Source organism: Momordica charantia (genome assembly GCF_013281855.1).
Source record: "Momordica charantia cultivar OHB3-1 chromosome 3 unlocalized genomic scaffold, Mcharantia_2.0 BLBB01000003.1, whole genome shotgun sequence".
NCBI lineage: Eukaryota > Viridiplantae > Streptophyta > Magnoliopsida > Cucurbitales > Cucurbitaceae > Momordica > Momordica charantia.
The window spans coordinates 22,171,525-22,184,106 of record NW_028275161.1 but is presented as its reverse complement, the minus strand read 5'-3'; the positions used below and the strand labels follow the sequence as shown (position 1 = coordinate 22,184,106).

Genomic DNA, 12,582 nt, shown 5'->3' with positions numbered 1-12,582 from the left:
TAAAGCATTTAAGATAATTTGGGCAAAATGATAAAACAAATTAATGATGAACTCTAATCTGAGTCAGCTCAAGTTTCATTTATTGTTATTAAAGGCCACATCCATTCATACTTTTTAAAAATTGAATTTTAAAAAAGTAGTTGGAAAGCTATTAGATTAAAAAAAATGTTAATAAAAAAGTAAGGGTTATCAGAGAAGTAAAAATAATTAAATAATTCGAATATGTTTATAATTTATCTCATTTTTCTTTAAACTTGATGGTTTGAATTTAATTATGAACATTCAATGACCATCTTTAAGGATGAATATTAGAAAATGAAAATTAAGTATTTTGTTCATCAAGTATGGTTCTAAGATAGAAAATTTAAATCCATGATTTATAGTCTATGGATGAATAGTTGAGCTATATCTATATTAATGGTTTACTATCTATTAATTATTCACTCTTACTCATAAAAAAAAAAACTCTTCTAATTATTAAATTTAACCCACATCATCTGTTTATTTTTTTTAATACACGAAATATAAAGTGCGAAAATTTAGTTATCTAATTATGCAAGTATATGTGGATAGAGATTAATTCTAAAATTAAAATTATATTTATCATTTATATAGTTTAAAACTTCAAATTAATCCCTAATCCCTAATAACGTTAGGGGTAGGTTATAACTTATAAGTAAACCTCCCATGTTCAAGCCCTGCGGGAGTTTCGTCCCCTCTCCATATTGGGGGACGAGTGCATCGATATTGGGTCATTAAAAAAAAAGTCCAATTATTAATAAAATTCTCAATAGTCGGCATGCATATTGCATTTCATAATGTAAAATTGGTATAAGGTGGAGTTATAAGTTAGGATAAAGTTTGAGAGTATATTTATGTATAAAAGGAAAGTGTGATTGGTGGGGTAAGGGTTTGAATTTTAATGCACAGCGGCGATGAATTAATAGTTAGTTGTGGACTGCGATACCCATCATCTCCTCCTTCTGCAACGAAACCAACTCCAATTAAATGGCGGCTGACTCTTCAATTTCTGATTGTCTCGAGAAAAATTTGCATAAGATGTACGAGAGAAAAGTTGAGTTGGGTTATATTAAGAATTAGAAAAATGTCACTGTTCCGCCATGGAAGGTAGGAGAAAGCTGTCGGGGTTGGCAATCAATGCCCCCACCAACATCTACCAGTTCCCATTAATTACGCCTCCTTCACCCTCAAATCTCATCCCCCGAAATTTCCACCCATCATACGATTCGCGAGCTTCAGATTCTTTCCAAGGCTCAATCCGCATGTTTTCGCCGCTTTTTCTTCTCCCCCGAATCTTCTCAGTCCAACTCACGCACTTCCCATTTCTTCCGTATTGATATTTATACATACTTGTTGGCCGGGAAAACAGAGGGCGGCGGCGATGGAGATCGAGGCGAGCAAGGCGGCGGCTGGAGGAGTGGGGTTGAGTCCTTTGAGCGAGACGCTATGGCGGGAGAAGGCGAAAACGGAGATCGTTAGGGATGTATCGGCGAGGCTGACTTGGAAGGATCTGACGGTGATGGTGAGTTTGAGCAACGGAGAAGTTCAGAATGTTTTGGAGAAATTGACTGGTTATGCTGAGCCTGGAACTTTCACTGCTCTAATGGGGCCTTCTGGTTCCGGCAAATCCACGCTCCTCGACGCTCTCTCCAGCCGCCTGGCCGCTAATGCCTTCCTCTCCGGTACCATTCTCCTCAATGGCCGCAAAACTAAGCTCTCCTTCGGCGCTGCGGTCCGTTCTCATAATCTCTCTGTTTTTAGTACTGACTTTGATTAGTGTAATGTTGAGTAACAATTATGTGGGATTTGGTTTTTCTCGGGAAACAAACAGAAAATCTTATTTGCAGTGTGATTTCGTTTTCGTCGTATTTTAGGCGTACGTGACGCAAGACGACAATTTAATCGGGACATTGACGGTGCGGGAGACGGTAGCCTACTCGGCGAGGCTTCGTCTCCCCGATAAGATGCGATGGTCGGAGAAACGCGCTTTGATCGAGAGCACCATTATCGAGATGGGCCTGCAAGATTGCGCAGATACGGTCATCGGGAACTGGCATCTGCGCGGAATCAGCGGTGGCGAGAAGCGGCGGGTCAGTATCGCCATTGAGATTCTGATGAGACCTCGATTGCTCTTCCTCGATGAACCCACCAGCGGACTCGACAGGTCGGAACCTTAACCCTAGAAATTTATTTTTCGATTCGGCTTTTTCAGTGAATTGCTTAATCGATAACGTCGTTCTGCGATTCCGGCAGTGCTTCCGCGTTCTTCGTGACTCAAACGCTGCGAGCTCTATCGAGGGATGGAAGAACGGTCATCGCTTCTATTCATCAGCCGAGCAGTGAAGTTTTTGAACTGTTTGATCAACTTTACTTGCTTTCGGGAGGGAAAACTGTGTATTTCGGTCAAGCTTCAGAGGCTTATGAGGTAAGAATTCTTCCATTTTAGTGTTTAAGTTACAGAGTTGAGGCAATTTCTCCATTGTTGGAGGATTCTAATCTTGAATGGTTGATCTCTGCAGTTCTTTGCTCAAGCTGGCTTTCCCTGCCCTGCTTTGAGGAACCCTTCCGACCATTTTCTTAGATGCATCAATTCAGACTTTGATAAAGTCAAGGCCACACTCAAAGGTTCTATGAAACTAAGGGTATAATTTTTTTCTTTTTTGTCTTTTCTGGTTTTTTAACGAAGGTTCTGTAGGTTTGTCTGTGATGGAAAAATATCCTTTTTAGAATTACGGGTAAAAGAACACAAAAGATATTTCAATTAAAAGGTGACAGTGACAAAAATTATGGTTTTAATCTTTTACTTCCGCCCCAAATCTTTCATAATTATTTCGCATTGGTGTCTAAATTTTCTAATATTCTATTTTAGTCAACTCTTAACTGTTCTCTTTTTTGTCCTTAAACTTCGCATGGAATGCATTTTAATCCTTATCATTAATTTTCTATTTATTATTTAACCAAAAAAAAAAAGATCGGATTTGATTTTAAGCACTTAAAGATGTGTTTTATGTTAGGTTTTTCTATTACATAATGTTTACAGAAAATAACATTTTTATGCGGAGTTTTAGGATTAAACAACAATATTGAGTAAACGTTAAATTTCTGAGAGGATTTAAATTCTAAACCAAAAATAAACTGCATGGTTGCATGTTACTACTAGTTGTTGCTTGATTGTGAAGCTTGGTGGCCAATGACAATTTAGTCCCCTATACATTTTACATAGATCATTTTCCTTCTGCTAAATGCTGATAGTTTCTTTGCTGTTTACTTTATTCAGTTTGAATCTAGTGATGACCCTTTGGAGAGGATCAGCACAGCGGAAGCAATTCGAACTCTTATCGACTTCTATCGTTCATCACAACACTGCTATGCAGCAAGAGAAAAAGTTGAGGAGATATCAAAATTTGTAAGTCTTCTGCCGAGATCCCGTGTCTATTACTCCTGTTTCATACCTGATTTTGCTTGGTTAAAATATTTCTGAAAAATTCAAACATCTTGCAGAAAGGAACCGTGTTAGATTCGGGAGGGAGTGAAGCTAGTTTCTTTATGCAGGCCTTTACATTAACTAAGCGTTCCTTTGTCAACATGTCGAGGGACTTCGGATATTACTGGCTCAGGCTTGTAATTTATGTTGTAGTAACGATCTGCATCGGAACCATCTATCTCAATGTTGGGACAGGCTATAACTCCATTCTGGTATGTGATTTTTGTTTACTCTTTGATGTCTCCTTTTCTTTTACTAGCCTTATCATTCTATGTCTGCTGAGAAGTTGCCATTAGGAACTAGGAATTTCCTGTAACATAAAGTATGATCTTTTAGATGACTGGTAGGAGAGCAATTGAGAATTAAGATTAGTTTATTGTCCATTTGAAGAGTATTCACAAACCCGCGATTTTTGTAGGATAAATAAGGTTTAGTAAATTAGTTTGGAAATAGTATCCGAAGCAAGTGCTTTTGTAACTGACGACCATGAAAACTAATAATAAATCCAAGTTCATTGTTTAATACTCTTAACAAGTTCGTGTTGTTTGATCTGATATATGTTGTAGGCAAGGGGATCTTGTGCGTCTTTCGTCTTTGGTTTTGTTACATTCATGTCGATTGGAGGATTTCCTTCATTTGCAGAGGATATGAAGGTAAATATCGTCGTTAAATGCTCTAAAAATTCTGCAGCATTCTCGGTTGAGCGAGAACGATTGAAATTTTGGCATGAATGTGTTTTGCCAGGTTTTCCATAGGGAGAGATTGAATGGTCATTATGGAGTTGGTTCGTTTGTCATCAGTAACACAATCTCAGCGATGCCGTATCTTATTCTCATCACCTTCCTTTCTGGAACTATATGTTACTTCATGGTTCGCCTCCATCCCGGCTTTGAGCATTATCTGTTCTTCGTGCTGTGCCTTTACGCGAGTGTCACTGTAGTTGAGAGCTTGATGATGGCAATTGCCAGTGTTGTCCCCAACTTCCTTATGGGCATTATCATTGGTGCTGGAATTCAGGTTTGTATCTTCTCGTGCAATTGATATAAGCATGCTTCGATTCGTTCTTCTGGAGTACGAGTTGCTTCGGTTCAATCGTTTATCAAACACAAATAGAAAGCTTTTGTGTTGTGTAATCATTTCATTTCTTATTCTTATGTTTTATTTTCTATGGTGGCAGGGTATTTTCATGCTGGTTTCTGGATACTTTAGGCTACCGAACGACATTCCGAAGCCATTCTGGCGGTATCCGATGTCATATATCAGCTTCCATTTCTGGGCTTTGCAGGTAGAACAATGAACACATTATTGACCAATGGTCTGTTGTTTAGAAGGCTTCATCATTTGATAAAAACATACTGCATTTTCAGGGTCAGTACCAGAACGATCTACTAGGACTGCTGTTTGATAACCAGACGCCAGATCTTCCAAAGTTACCGGGCGAGTACATCCTACGAGTGGTGTTTCAGATCGACTTGAACCGATCGAAATGGGTGAACCTCAGTGTCCTTTTCAGCATGATAGTAATCTACCGCATCATCTTCGTCATCACGATCAAGATCAACGAAGACGTGACTCCCTGGATAAGAGGATACATCGCAAGGAGAAGAATGCAGCAGAAAAACGGAGTCGTAAACACAACAGTCGCCCCGGATGGTCTCACTCAGTCCCCTTCCTTGAGGAGTTACGTTGCCAACCGTACGACGAGAACTAGTAGGAGGTAAAAGGCGTTGCAGTTAACGGTATCAAGTTGGTTATGATGTTAATATGACAAGAGTTGGCCAGTTTTAGTCTAGTGCAGTTTTAGTCTCAATTAGAGATTTGTAATGAGTAAGTTAAGAGTGGTTATCAACCAAAGAATAGAAATCTGAAAACAATATCTATCAAAAATCCCGTTGTATTCTTTGTTTTTAGTATATTAAGAAGTGTTGTTTGCAATATTCGTTAATTGAATTTCAATTTAAAAAATTGTATATTTTTAAATTAGTAGTTTACCAATTAAATATTTAGTTTTATCTGAAATATTATAATTAATTTATTAACATTTTTGTTATGTAATTCTACATATTAAAATTTCAAATTTCAAATTTCAAATCTAAAAATACTGTAAATTGTTTTTAAAATTTTCACCATTTGGATCATAATATCTTAAAAGAGCTTTTATAAACAAATCTTAATTGCAAGCAAAACATGCCCTAAGATATTTGCCACATTTGTAAAATAATTTTTGAATTTTGTAAATATGATAAAATATTTGAAATCTGATTTTTTATTTTACCTTGATATATTTTAGATTTCTCAATTATATATGCAATCATATATATATTAGATATATCATTGATATATTAATCATATAGTTGTTTGGGCTTCGTGTTCATTAAAGGCATATTGGACATCTACTTTCTTCTACGTCGATTAGGCTTCCATTTATTTACTTTTTATTATTAGTAGTATTATTTTTTGAAAAATTGAAAAGTAAGGACTACTTCTACGAGATCCAATTAATTTTCTTTTTATTACCTTTGCAAGCGCCCCCAATTAATCAAGCATATAATGTGGCCTTTAATATATCATAAAAAAAATCACAAAAATATAAAAGTTCAAATAATTGTATTTTTAGAATAAATTTGATTTTTTAAGTTTTTTTTTTTAAATTTTATTAACATGTAACCTATATCTGTAAAGCTCATGTAACTTTTATGCATCAACTCCAAACTTTTTATTTTCTTCAAATTGATTATAATACATGGTTGACACTTAACCTATACTCAAAAGCAATTTTGATATTATAGGATGGAAAGAAGATGATTGAAATAAATTTGGAAGACTTTTTTTTATTTTAAAATAAATGATAATTGACTTTTTATTTTATTTATAGAGCTTAGATGATAATTGACTTTGTATGAAAAGGACATTAAACCAAAACAATACTCGAATAGTAATTCTACTTCTACTACGTGACAAACCAATAATTGTTATATATTATTCGATTAAATATTGACTTCCAAATTCCAAGACACGTGTTATTCTTTCTCTCTGTGGACAAAATTACACAATAAGTTTTGTATTATTTAAGTAATAAAAATTGTCAGCGCAAATGTATATTTATATTTGTTGTATCTACAATTTATGTTGTAATACTCACTTATATTAAATTATTTAAATTATCAATTTTTGTTAGAATATTAATAACCTCTATTATATAAATAGGAATTTCCACTATCCACATTTGTAATTAATCATATTTTTGAAAGAAAAATTAAATTTAAATTAGTATGAACTATGAAGCCACTAGAAAAAAAATAAAAATGGTGAGACGACAAATCAAAATATAAGAATCAACGTTAAAAGAAGAGGAATGAAAATATTATATGGTCTCCCTTCTTTTGAGAGATCATCGTAAAATTCTTGTGCATAGTTCAACGGTTAGTTAACATATATCCCTAACCAAGAGTTGGTGAGTTCGATTCCAACTTCACATGTTTAACTTAAAAAAATAATAAATTTCTTGTTTTAAAGTTCGGAATATACATACTGATTTATTTATCTCAGAACAAAAAAAGAGTTCCAAAATTTTAGAGATAACACAAAGAAATTTAATCATTTAATTAATTGCCATTGATCTTACAAAATCAAACCATGTAGTTCTATTCAAGTTGTATCATCAAATTTAATACAACAAAATTTACCATTTTTCTAGTATTAAAATTCAAACATGAGGATTCAAATCGACTGCAATATTTTTTTTTTAAGTTAATTTCATTTTGATTTTTGAACGTTGAAAATCAATTGAACAGAAAATTATAAATTTTTAGAACAAACACAATTTATTGTAAAATACTTTACACAATAATTCAACTCGATACATTTTCACAATTTTTATACACTTCAAAAGAAAAAAAGAACTAATAAAGAAGAAAAAATCCAAAATGGGCATTTTTAAAAGCCTTTTAATCTAAGATGCGACTAACATCATAGAAGTGAGAAAAGCCGATCACTTCTAATAACTTTTTTACTAGAAACTCTTTTACACAAGACGAGATCGTTAAATATATGTCGGTTAATTAATGTAGGAGAATGCAACCCCGAGTATCGACGAGCCCGTTTCCAATGCCACAATAAGCTTTGATAGCGCAAGGGGAGTTTTGGCCTCTTTCAGTGCTGTAGAAACGAAGATAATCTTGATGATCAAACGGCTTAAACTGCTGTGGATGATTCTCATCCACTAATTCTTTAGGAATCTGAACAATCCCATCGTTAAACGAAAACAATCCCACTGAATATCTTTCCCTCTTACCACTCATTATCACCTTATGAGGTGGCGAGTAAATCCTCCCATTGCTCCAAGCCTAAGACCAAACAAAAACTCAAAACTTTTAGATGGAGGATAATAGTAAATTTAATTTTATCAAACATAGAAATCATGCCATATTCTAAAAGAAAATTTGAAGATTAACGAACTTACGAAGAATGCATCTCCAGCCATGACGATAAAAGACGAGGTTGACGACGAAGAAGAAGAAGGGTGGTATTGGAGCCACTTATTATGTTTGGTTTTGATTTGCAAGCCATTGACTTGATTTTGGTGAAGAATGGTGAGGAAGCTCTTGTCTGTGTGAGGGAAGGCTCCCATATTCATCTCATTTTGTTTGGGAACTCTATATTTGATCATTCTCAGAAGATATCTTGTGGATTTCATGTGAGATTCCAAGTGTTTTCTCACCCCATAGCTCTCAAACACCATCTTTTTCACCGTCTCATCCAACTCCGCTATCGCCCTCGCATACGAGTTCACATTTTCACTGCGAGAGTTAACAACAATGACGACTTATTAAACACAAAATTAAAAAGAATAAATTTTTGTAAAGTATACTGTACTAAACTTATAATTTAACACAATGAAACGCGAGATAGGGGCCGGGAAATTACCAGAAAGATTTGTTTCCATTGGAGGGCCACATGAGGTTGGTGAAGGATTGAGTTTTGGAGAGGAGATTTGGGTCTTCAATTCCCATACTTTCATGGATGGGCATTAATGGGTTTTGGCCAAAGTAGCCATGGTAGGGCTTTTCAGACACATTCTTAAGCTTCCTCTCCAATGGAACTTCAAAAAGCTCTTTCAAAGAATCGAACATATTGGAGCTCAGCTCCATTGAAACGCTGTCGTATAGAGCTACAAAACACCCATATTCTTCCAGTGCTTCTCGAACTTTCTCCCTCGTCGAAACCCAACTCCTCAAATTCTCCTCTGAAAACTTCACCAATGGGAGCTGAAATTCCGCCATTGTTGGAGAAAAAAATAAGGTCTGAGAATTAAAGGGAATTTTTGTTGGATTATTTCAAATATTGGGTTTTGGTTGGTTTGTGGAGAAGATGACACTGAAACAGTCCTTTTATAGGCAAACAAACAAATAAATAATAATAATAATAATAAATAACTGATAAAAACTGCCATTTTTATTATAAAAATGAAATGGGTTGGTTGATTTGACTTGGAAGAAAAAAATAATAATAAATTGCCGACCACGCATTTTTTCAAACGTTTTTCTAACCGAAACCTTCGTCAAACTCAAAACCCTCTGGTTTGGTTCTTGGCACACCGTTTTTCAGCCGTCTTGTTTCTGTATTTAGATTTTTTTAATTTTAATTAATTAATTAATTATATGCAAATGCAACTTCCGGATTTAACCCACTTTTTTTTTCCTTCTTCTTTCTTAAATCTGAATTTCTCCCTCTTTGTTGACTTTCTGTTTTAAGATAATCTATGAACAAATTTAGCCAAATGGGTGTTGGATTACAACTAACAAGACCTTTCTTTTTGCCTACTTTTGGTAATTTTGATTTTATCCTTTAAGAAATAGTTCATCTCATTAGAGGTATTTATTTTCCTTTATTCATTTTCTTCATATTTAGCACTGGTTGGTCAATGATGGTAATATTTTCAAAAAGTTTTATCCCTATATTTTACCTATTAAATTCCCTCTCCATGTCGCCCCTCTTGATTTCTAAATATTTTGTTATCTATTTTTTTTAATTTCATTTTTCTCAAATACTTCTCTCCCTCTCTCTAAAATTTATTTAATTTTTCTATTATTTTTCTTTTTCATTCGTTCTTAGACTCTTTTTTTTTTCTCAACTAATTCAAATTGCTTACTCAAATGATCATTTATTTAAGTTTATTTGGTACTTGTAAAGGTGGTAGTATTTAGAAAGCGAAAGAAAATTAAAGAGAGAGAGAAATTCGTAAAGATTGATATAGATAGTATTTAAAAAGAAGAATAGAGTTAGAGGAATTGAACGAGAGATTTGTATTTGACAAAATTGTTTAAAATGATAAATTTCACATATCTCACCACTATATATAAAATTGGGTTAGATAGCAATTTTGGGTAAATTTAGATTTTCTTTTTAATTTAATTTCTTTTTAATCATCCAATTTTGAATATTATCATGTATAATAGTTAAGGTTTGGATAGTTAGTTTTATGACTTGATATTTTTACTTTGGGATTAATCTAACACCATGAGCGTGGTTTTAATCTAAGAGTAAAATGGTGTCTAGTTCACTAATTCATTGCTATGACTTTTCAGTCAATCCAAACATTCATTCAGTACATAAAATAACAACTCTCATTCTTGATTTATTGAACTAAAAAAAAAACTTGATTTCTCACATTACCAACACATTATTTTAATATTTTACTTTTTGCACTAGTTTAACGAAAAATTAAAATTAATTAATTGGGTTAGTCTCTGAAAACAAAATTTCAATTTACAAAACATTGATTATGTGCATAAATAGTTGTTTATTAATCCACCGAAGGTCAAAGCTGGGCCAGCCGCCCCCTGGCCGGAATTAATTCTTACTATTCCTTATTTATAAATACCAATTAATCAATAAAACAAAAATCATTTGAATTAGTCAACCTGAATTCTTATAAATCTAATCGACATTAAATAAAAGCTATACACTAATATGAATTTGGGGTAACGAATTAGAGTTTTAATTACCTTAAAGTAAGGGAATAATAAATTAGGAAGAAAACAGAAGGTTCATGGAATCATATCTATTGAACATTTTTTTTTGTCACCGACTGCAAGATTTTTGGCTTTTAAGATAAGCTATAGGCAGGATCGTGTTGGTTTTTGGAGCCGTTTCAAAATGCCAATCTTAATTTATTATGCTTTTTTCTTTCTAAATTTTAATTTCAATTAAAAAATATATTTAGTCTCTGTTTCCATTGGAGTAACGATTTAGTAGAAACTATTAAAAGTAACGAATTAACCTGTAATTTAAAATTAAATACGATTTAATCCGATATTATTGTTAAAATTCAAAAATGAAAACTTGAAGGATGGTGTGTTATTTTTATTTCTGTTGGATAAAAAGAAATTTGTGGTGCTTCTAGATAAATCAAACGAAGCCATCTAATTTATATATACTGAGATATTATTTTAAAGAAAAAATAGAAATACATGGAATCATATAAATTTAATTATTTTTAGAGAAACTAAGATGTAAAATAAAACGTAGCAGTATAAACGAATAATGTTATATTATTTTATGTGAAACGTGGCGTTTGATGCATAGCTAATATATATGTAAAAGGTTAAGGTTGGAGTTTTGGAGGCGTTGAAGGGCACAATATTTAGGAAAAACGTACATCTCGTTGAAATTTTGCATGCAGAGACTTTATGAAAAGGACTTTATACCACACAAATACCTCAAAGAGTGCTCTACATTATATTTTTTAGTCATAATGTTGACTTTATTGTAAAGTTTTATAGTAAACGTTGTTATGAAAACAAAACAGTTTCCAAGTGTTGAAATATTTAAGTTTATTTTACATAATTATTATACCTTGCTTGCTTAATTTTAAAAATTTACATGTTTACAATTCAAGAGAAAGAGGCAAAATTGAATAGAAACAATTTCCGTTCAATTTTGAAAATACATTTAATATTTCTATTTTTGAAAATTTATGTAGAAAACTTTAAATGATGAGCTGAAAGTGAGGAATTAGAGATATAAATAGTCGATTTAGTAACATCTTTGTTTGTTTGTTTTTATTTTTTTTTTTTAATGAATAGAAACATAGTTATGTTTGCTGATTATTTCTTGTTTTTTAGTCAACGTGAGCATAGTTCGCTGATAATTGACGTTTACTTTTTCATTCGAGGTGTGAGATTCGTCTTCGTACCTTCAATTTGTTGCATTAAAAAAATTGTTTCTTGCTTCTTATTTAAAAAAAATAAATAAATAAAAAATTGTATGCTTTTTTCATTCTCTAATATTTGAAATTAAAAAATTAATTTTAAAAAAATAAATGTGAATAACATTTATTAAAAATAAAAAATTAGACACAATAACAATTATCTTGTATTTCTAAAGAATTAGTAACCAGAAGAAAGGAGGGTTAAAACCAATTCTTTTTTTTTTTTGGCCCAATCTAATTATAAATGAAGCGGTTGACAAGTTTTATCAAACATTTAATTGGAATAAACATTGTCAAATAGAACAGGTAACTCAAGTTGTGCTTCTCTAGTCGTCGGAACACTGGTTTTTTTTTTGGTTTTTTTGTTCAATATTAATTAGCATAACTTTATTACGTAGTTTTATTAAATAAGATTTGAAAATCACCTCAAAATCTTTCCTTCTAAAATAGTAATAACTAATAATAATCGGATTTTAGAATTATGGGTAGGGTAGGGTAGGGTAGGGTAGGGTAGGGTAGGGTAGGGTAGCGCCATGCTTAAAATTGGGCAAAATTTATGGGTCAATTTCATTTTATTTTCCTACTATTTTTAATGATCGGTTGTTAAACACATATGCTTGCTATTAATATTATTTAAGATATGGTAAAGTTTTGGTTTCAGATCCTATTTCCATTCTCAAATTTTATATTTATTTTGTTACGACAACCCTTCAAATATTTTATTTTAGTCCCTTAATTTGTATTTATTTTATTTTAATATTTCAATTGTGCAAAATATTGGTCAGCCATCTATTCATTAGGTAAATAATCAAAGTATATGGTTTCAATTGTTTTGAATTGAAGCTTGTGTTGGATAATCTTGAAA

The 12,582-nt window shown here is 32.5% G+C and overlaps 2 protein-coding genes across 3 annotated transcripts; one reads left to right on the top strand and one right to left on the bottom strand.

Moving 5' to 3' along the window:
* The first annotated feature begins 1,118 nt into the window (after window positions 1–1,118).
* Window positions 1,119–5,442, top strand: ABCG11 (white-brown complex-like protein). The gene is made up of 10 exons (XM_022281885.2): window positions 1,119–1,753; window positions 1,896–2,185; window positions 2,275–2,446; window positions 2,541–2,663; window positions 3,299–3,427; window positions 3,523–3,717; window positions 4,072–4,158; window positions 4,250–4,522; window positions 4,683–4,790; window positions 4,873–5,442. The coding sequence occupies exons 1-10, from the start codon at window positions 1,403–1,405 to the stop codon at window positions 5,224–5,226; spliced, it is 2,082 nt and encodes a 693-aa protein (XP_022137577.1). The 5' UTR covers window positions 1,119–1,402; the 3' UTR covers window positions 5,227–5,442.
* Window positions 5,443–7,355: 1,913 nt separating this feature from the next.
* LOC111008991 (putative 2-oxoglutarate-dependent dioxygenase AOP1) lies at window positions 7,356–8,853 on the bottom strand. 2 transcript variants are annotated; one of them, XM_022281884.2, is made up of 4 exons: window positions 8,432–8,853; window positions 7,968–8,304; window positions 7,800–7,851; window positions 7,356–7,663 (listed from the first exon to the last, which is right to left on the bottom strand). In XM_022281884.2, exons 1-4 carry the CDS (start codon window positions 8,785–8,787, stop codon window positions 7,563–7,565), a joined length of 846 nt encoding a protein of 281 aa, XP_022137576.1. In that variant the 5' UTR covers window positions 8,788–8,853; the 3' UTR covers window positions 7,356–7,562. The 2 variants fall into 2 exon arrangements, with proteins under 2 accessions (XP_022137576.1, XP_022137575.1); XM_022281883.2 differs by having other exon boundaries at window positions 7,356–7,851.
* Window positions 8,854–12,582: the final 3,729 nt, after the last annotated feature.

Bases quoted from the DNA above. Each gene is read 5' to 3' on its own strand.
- ABCG11 (XM_022281885.2), top strand. From the start codon at position 1,403: ATGGAGATCGAGGCGAGCAAGGCGGCGGCTGGAGGAGTGGGGTTGAGT. The intron at 2,186-2,274 runs GTCGGAACCTTA...CGATTCCGGCAG, and splicing joins CCCACCAGCGGACTCGACAG to TGCTTCCGCGTTCTTCGTGA. The intron at 2,447-2,540 runs GTAAGAATTCTT...TGATCTCTGCAG, and splicing joins AAGCTTCAGAGGCTTATGAG to TTCTTTGCTCAAGCTGGCTT.
- LOC111008991 (XM_022281883.2), bottom strand. From the start codon at position 8,787: ATGGCGGAATTTCAGCTCCCATTGGTGAAGTTTTCAGAGGAGAATTTG. The intron at 8,305-8,431 runs GTAATTTCCCGG...TAACTCTCGCAG, and splicing joins AATGGAAACAAATCTTTCTG to TGAAAATGTGAACTCGTATG. The intron at 7,852-7,967 runs GTAAGTTCGTTA...GTTTGGTCTTAG, and splicing joins TGGCTGGAGATGCATTCTTC to GCTTGGAGCAATGGGAGGAT.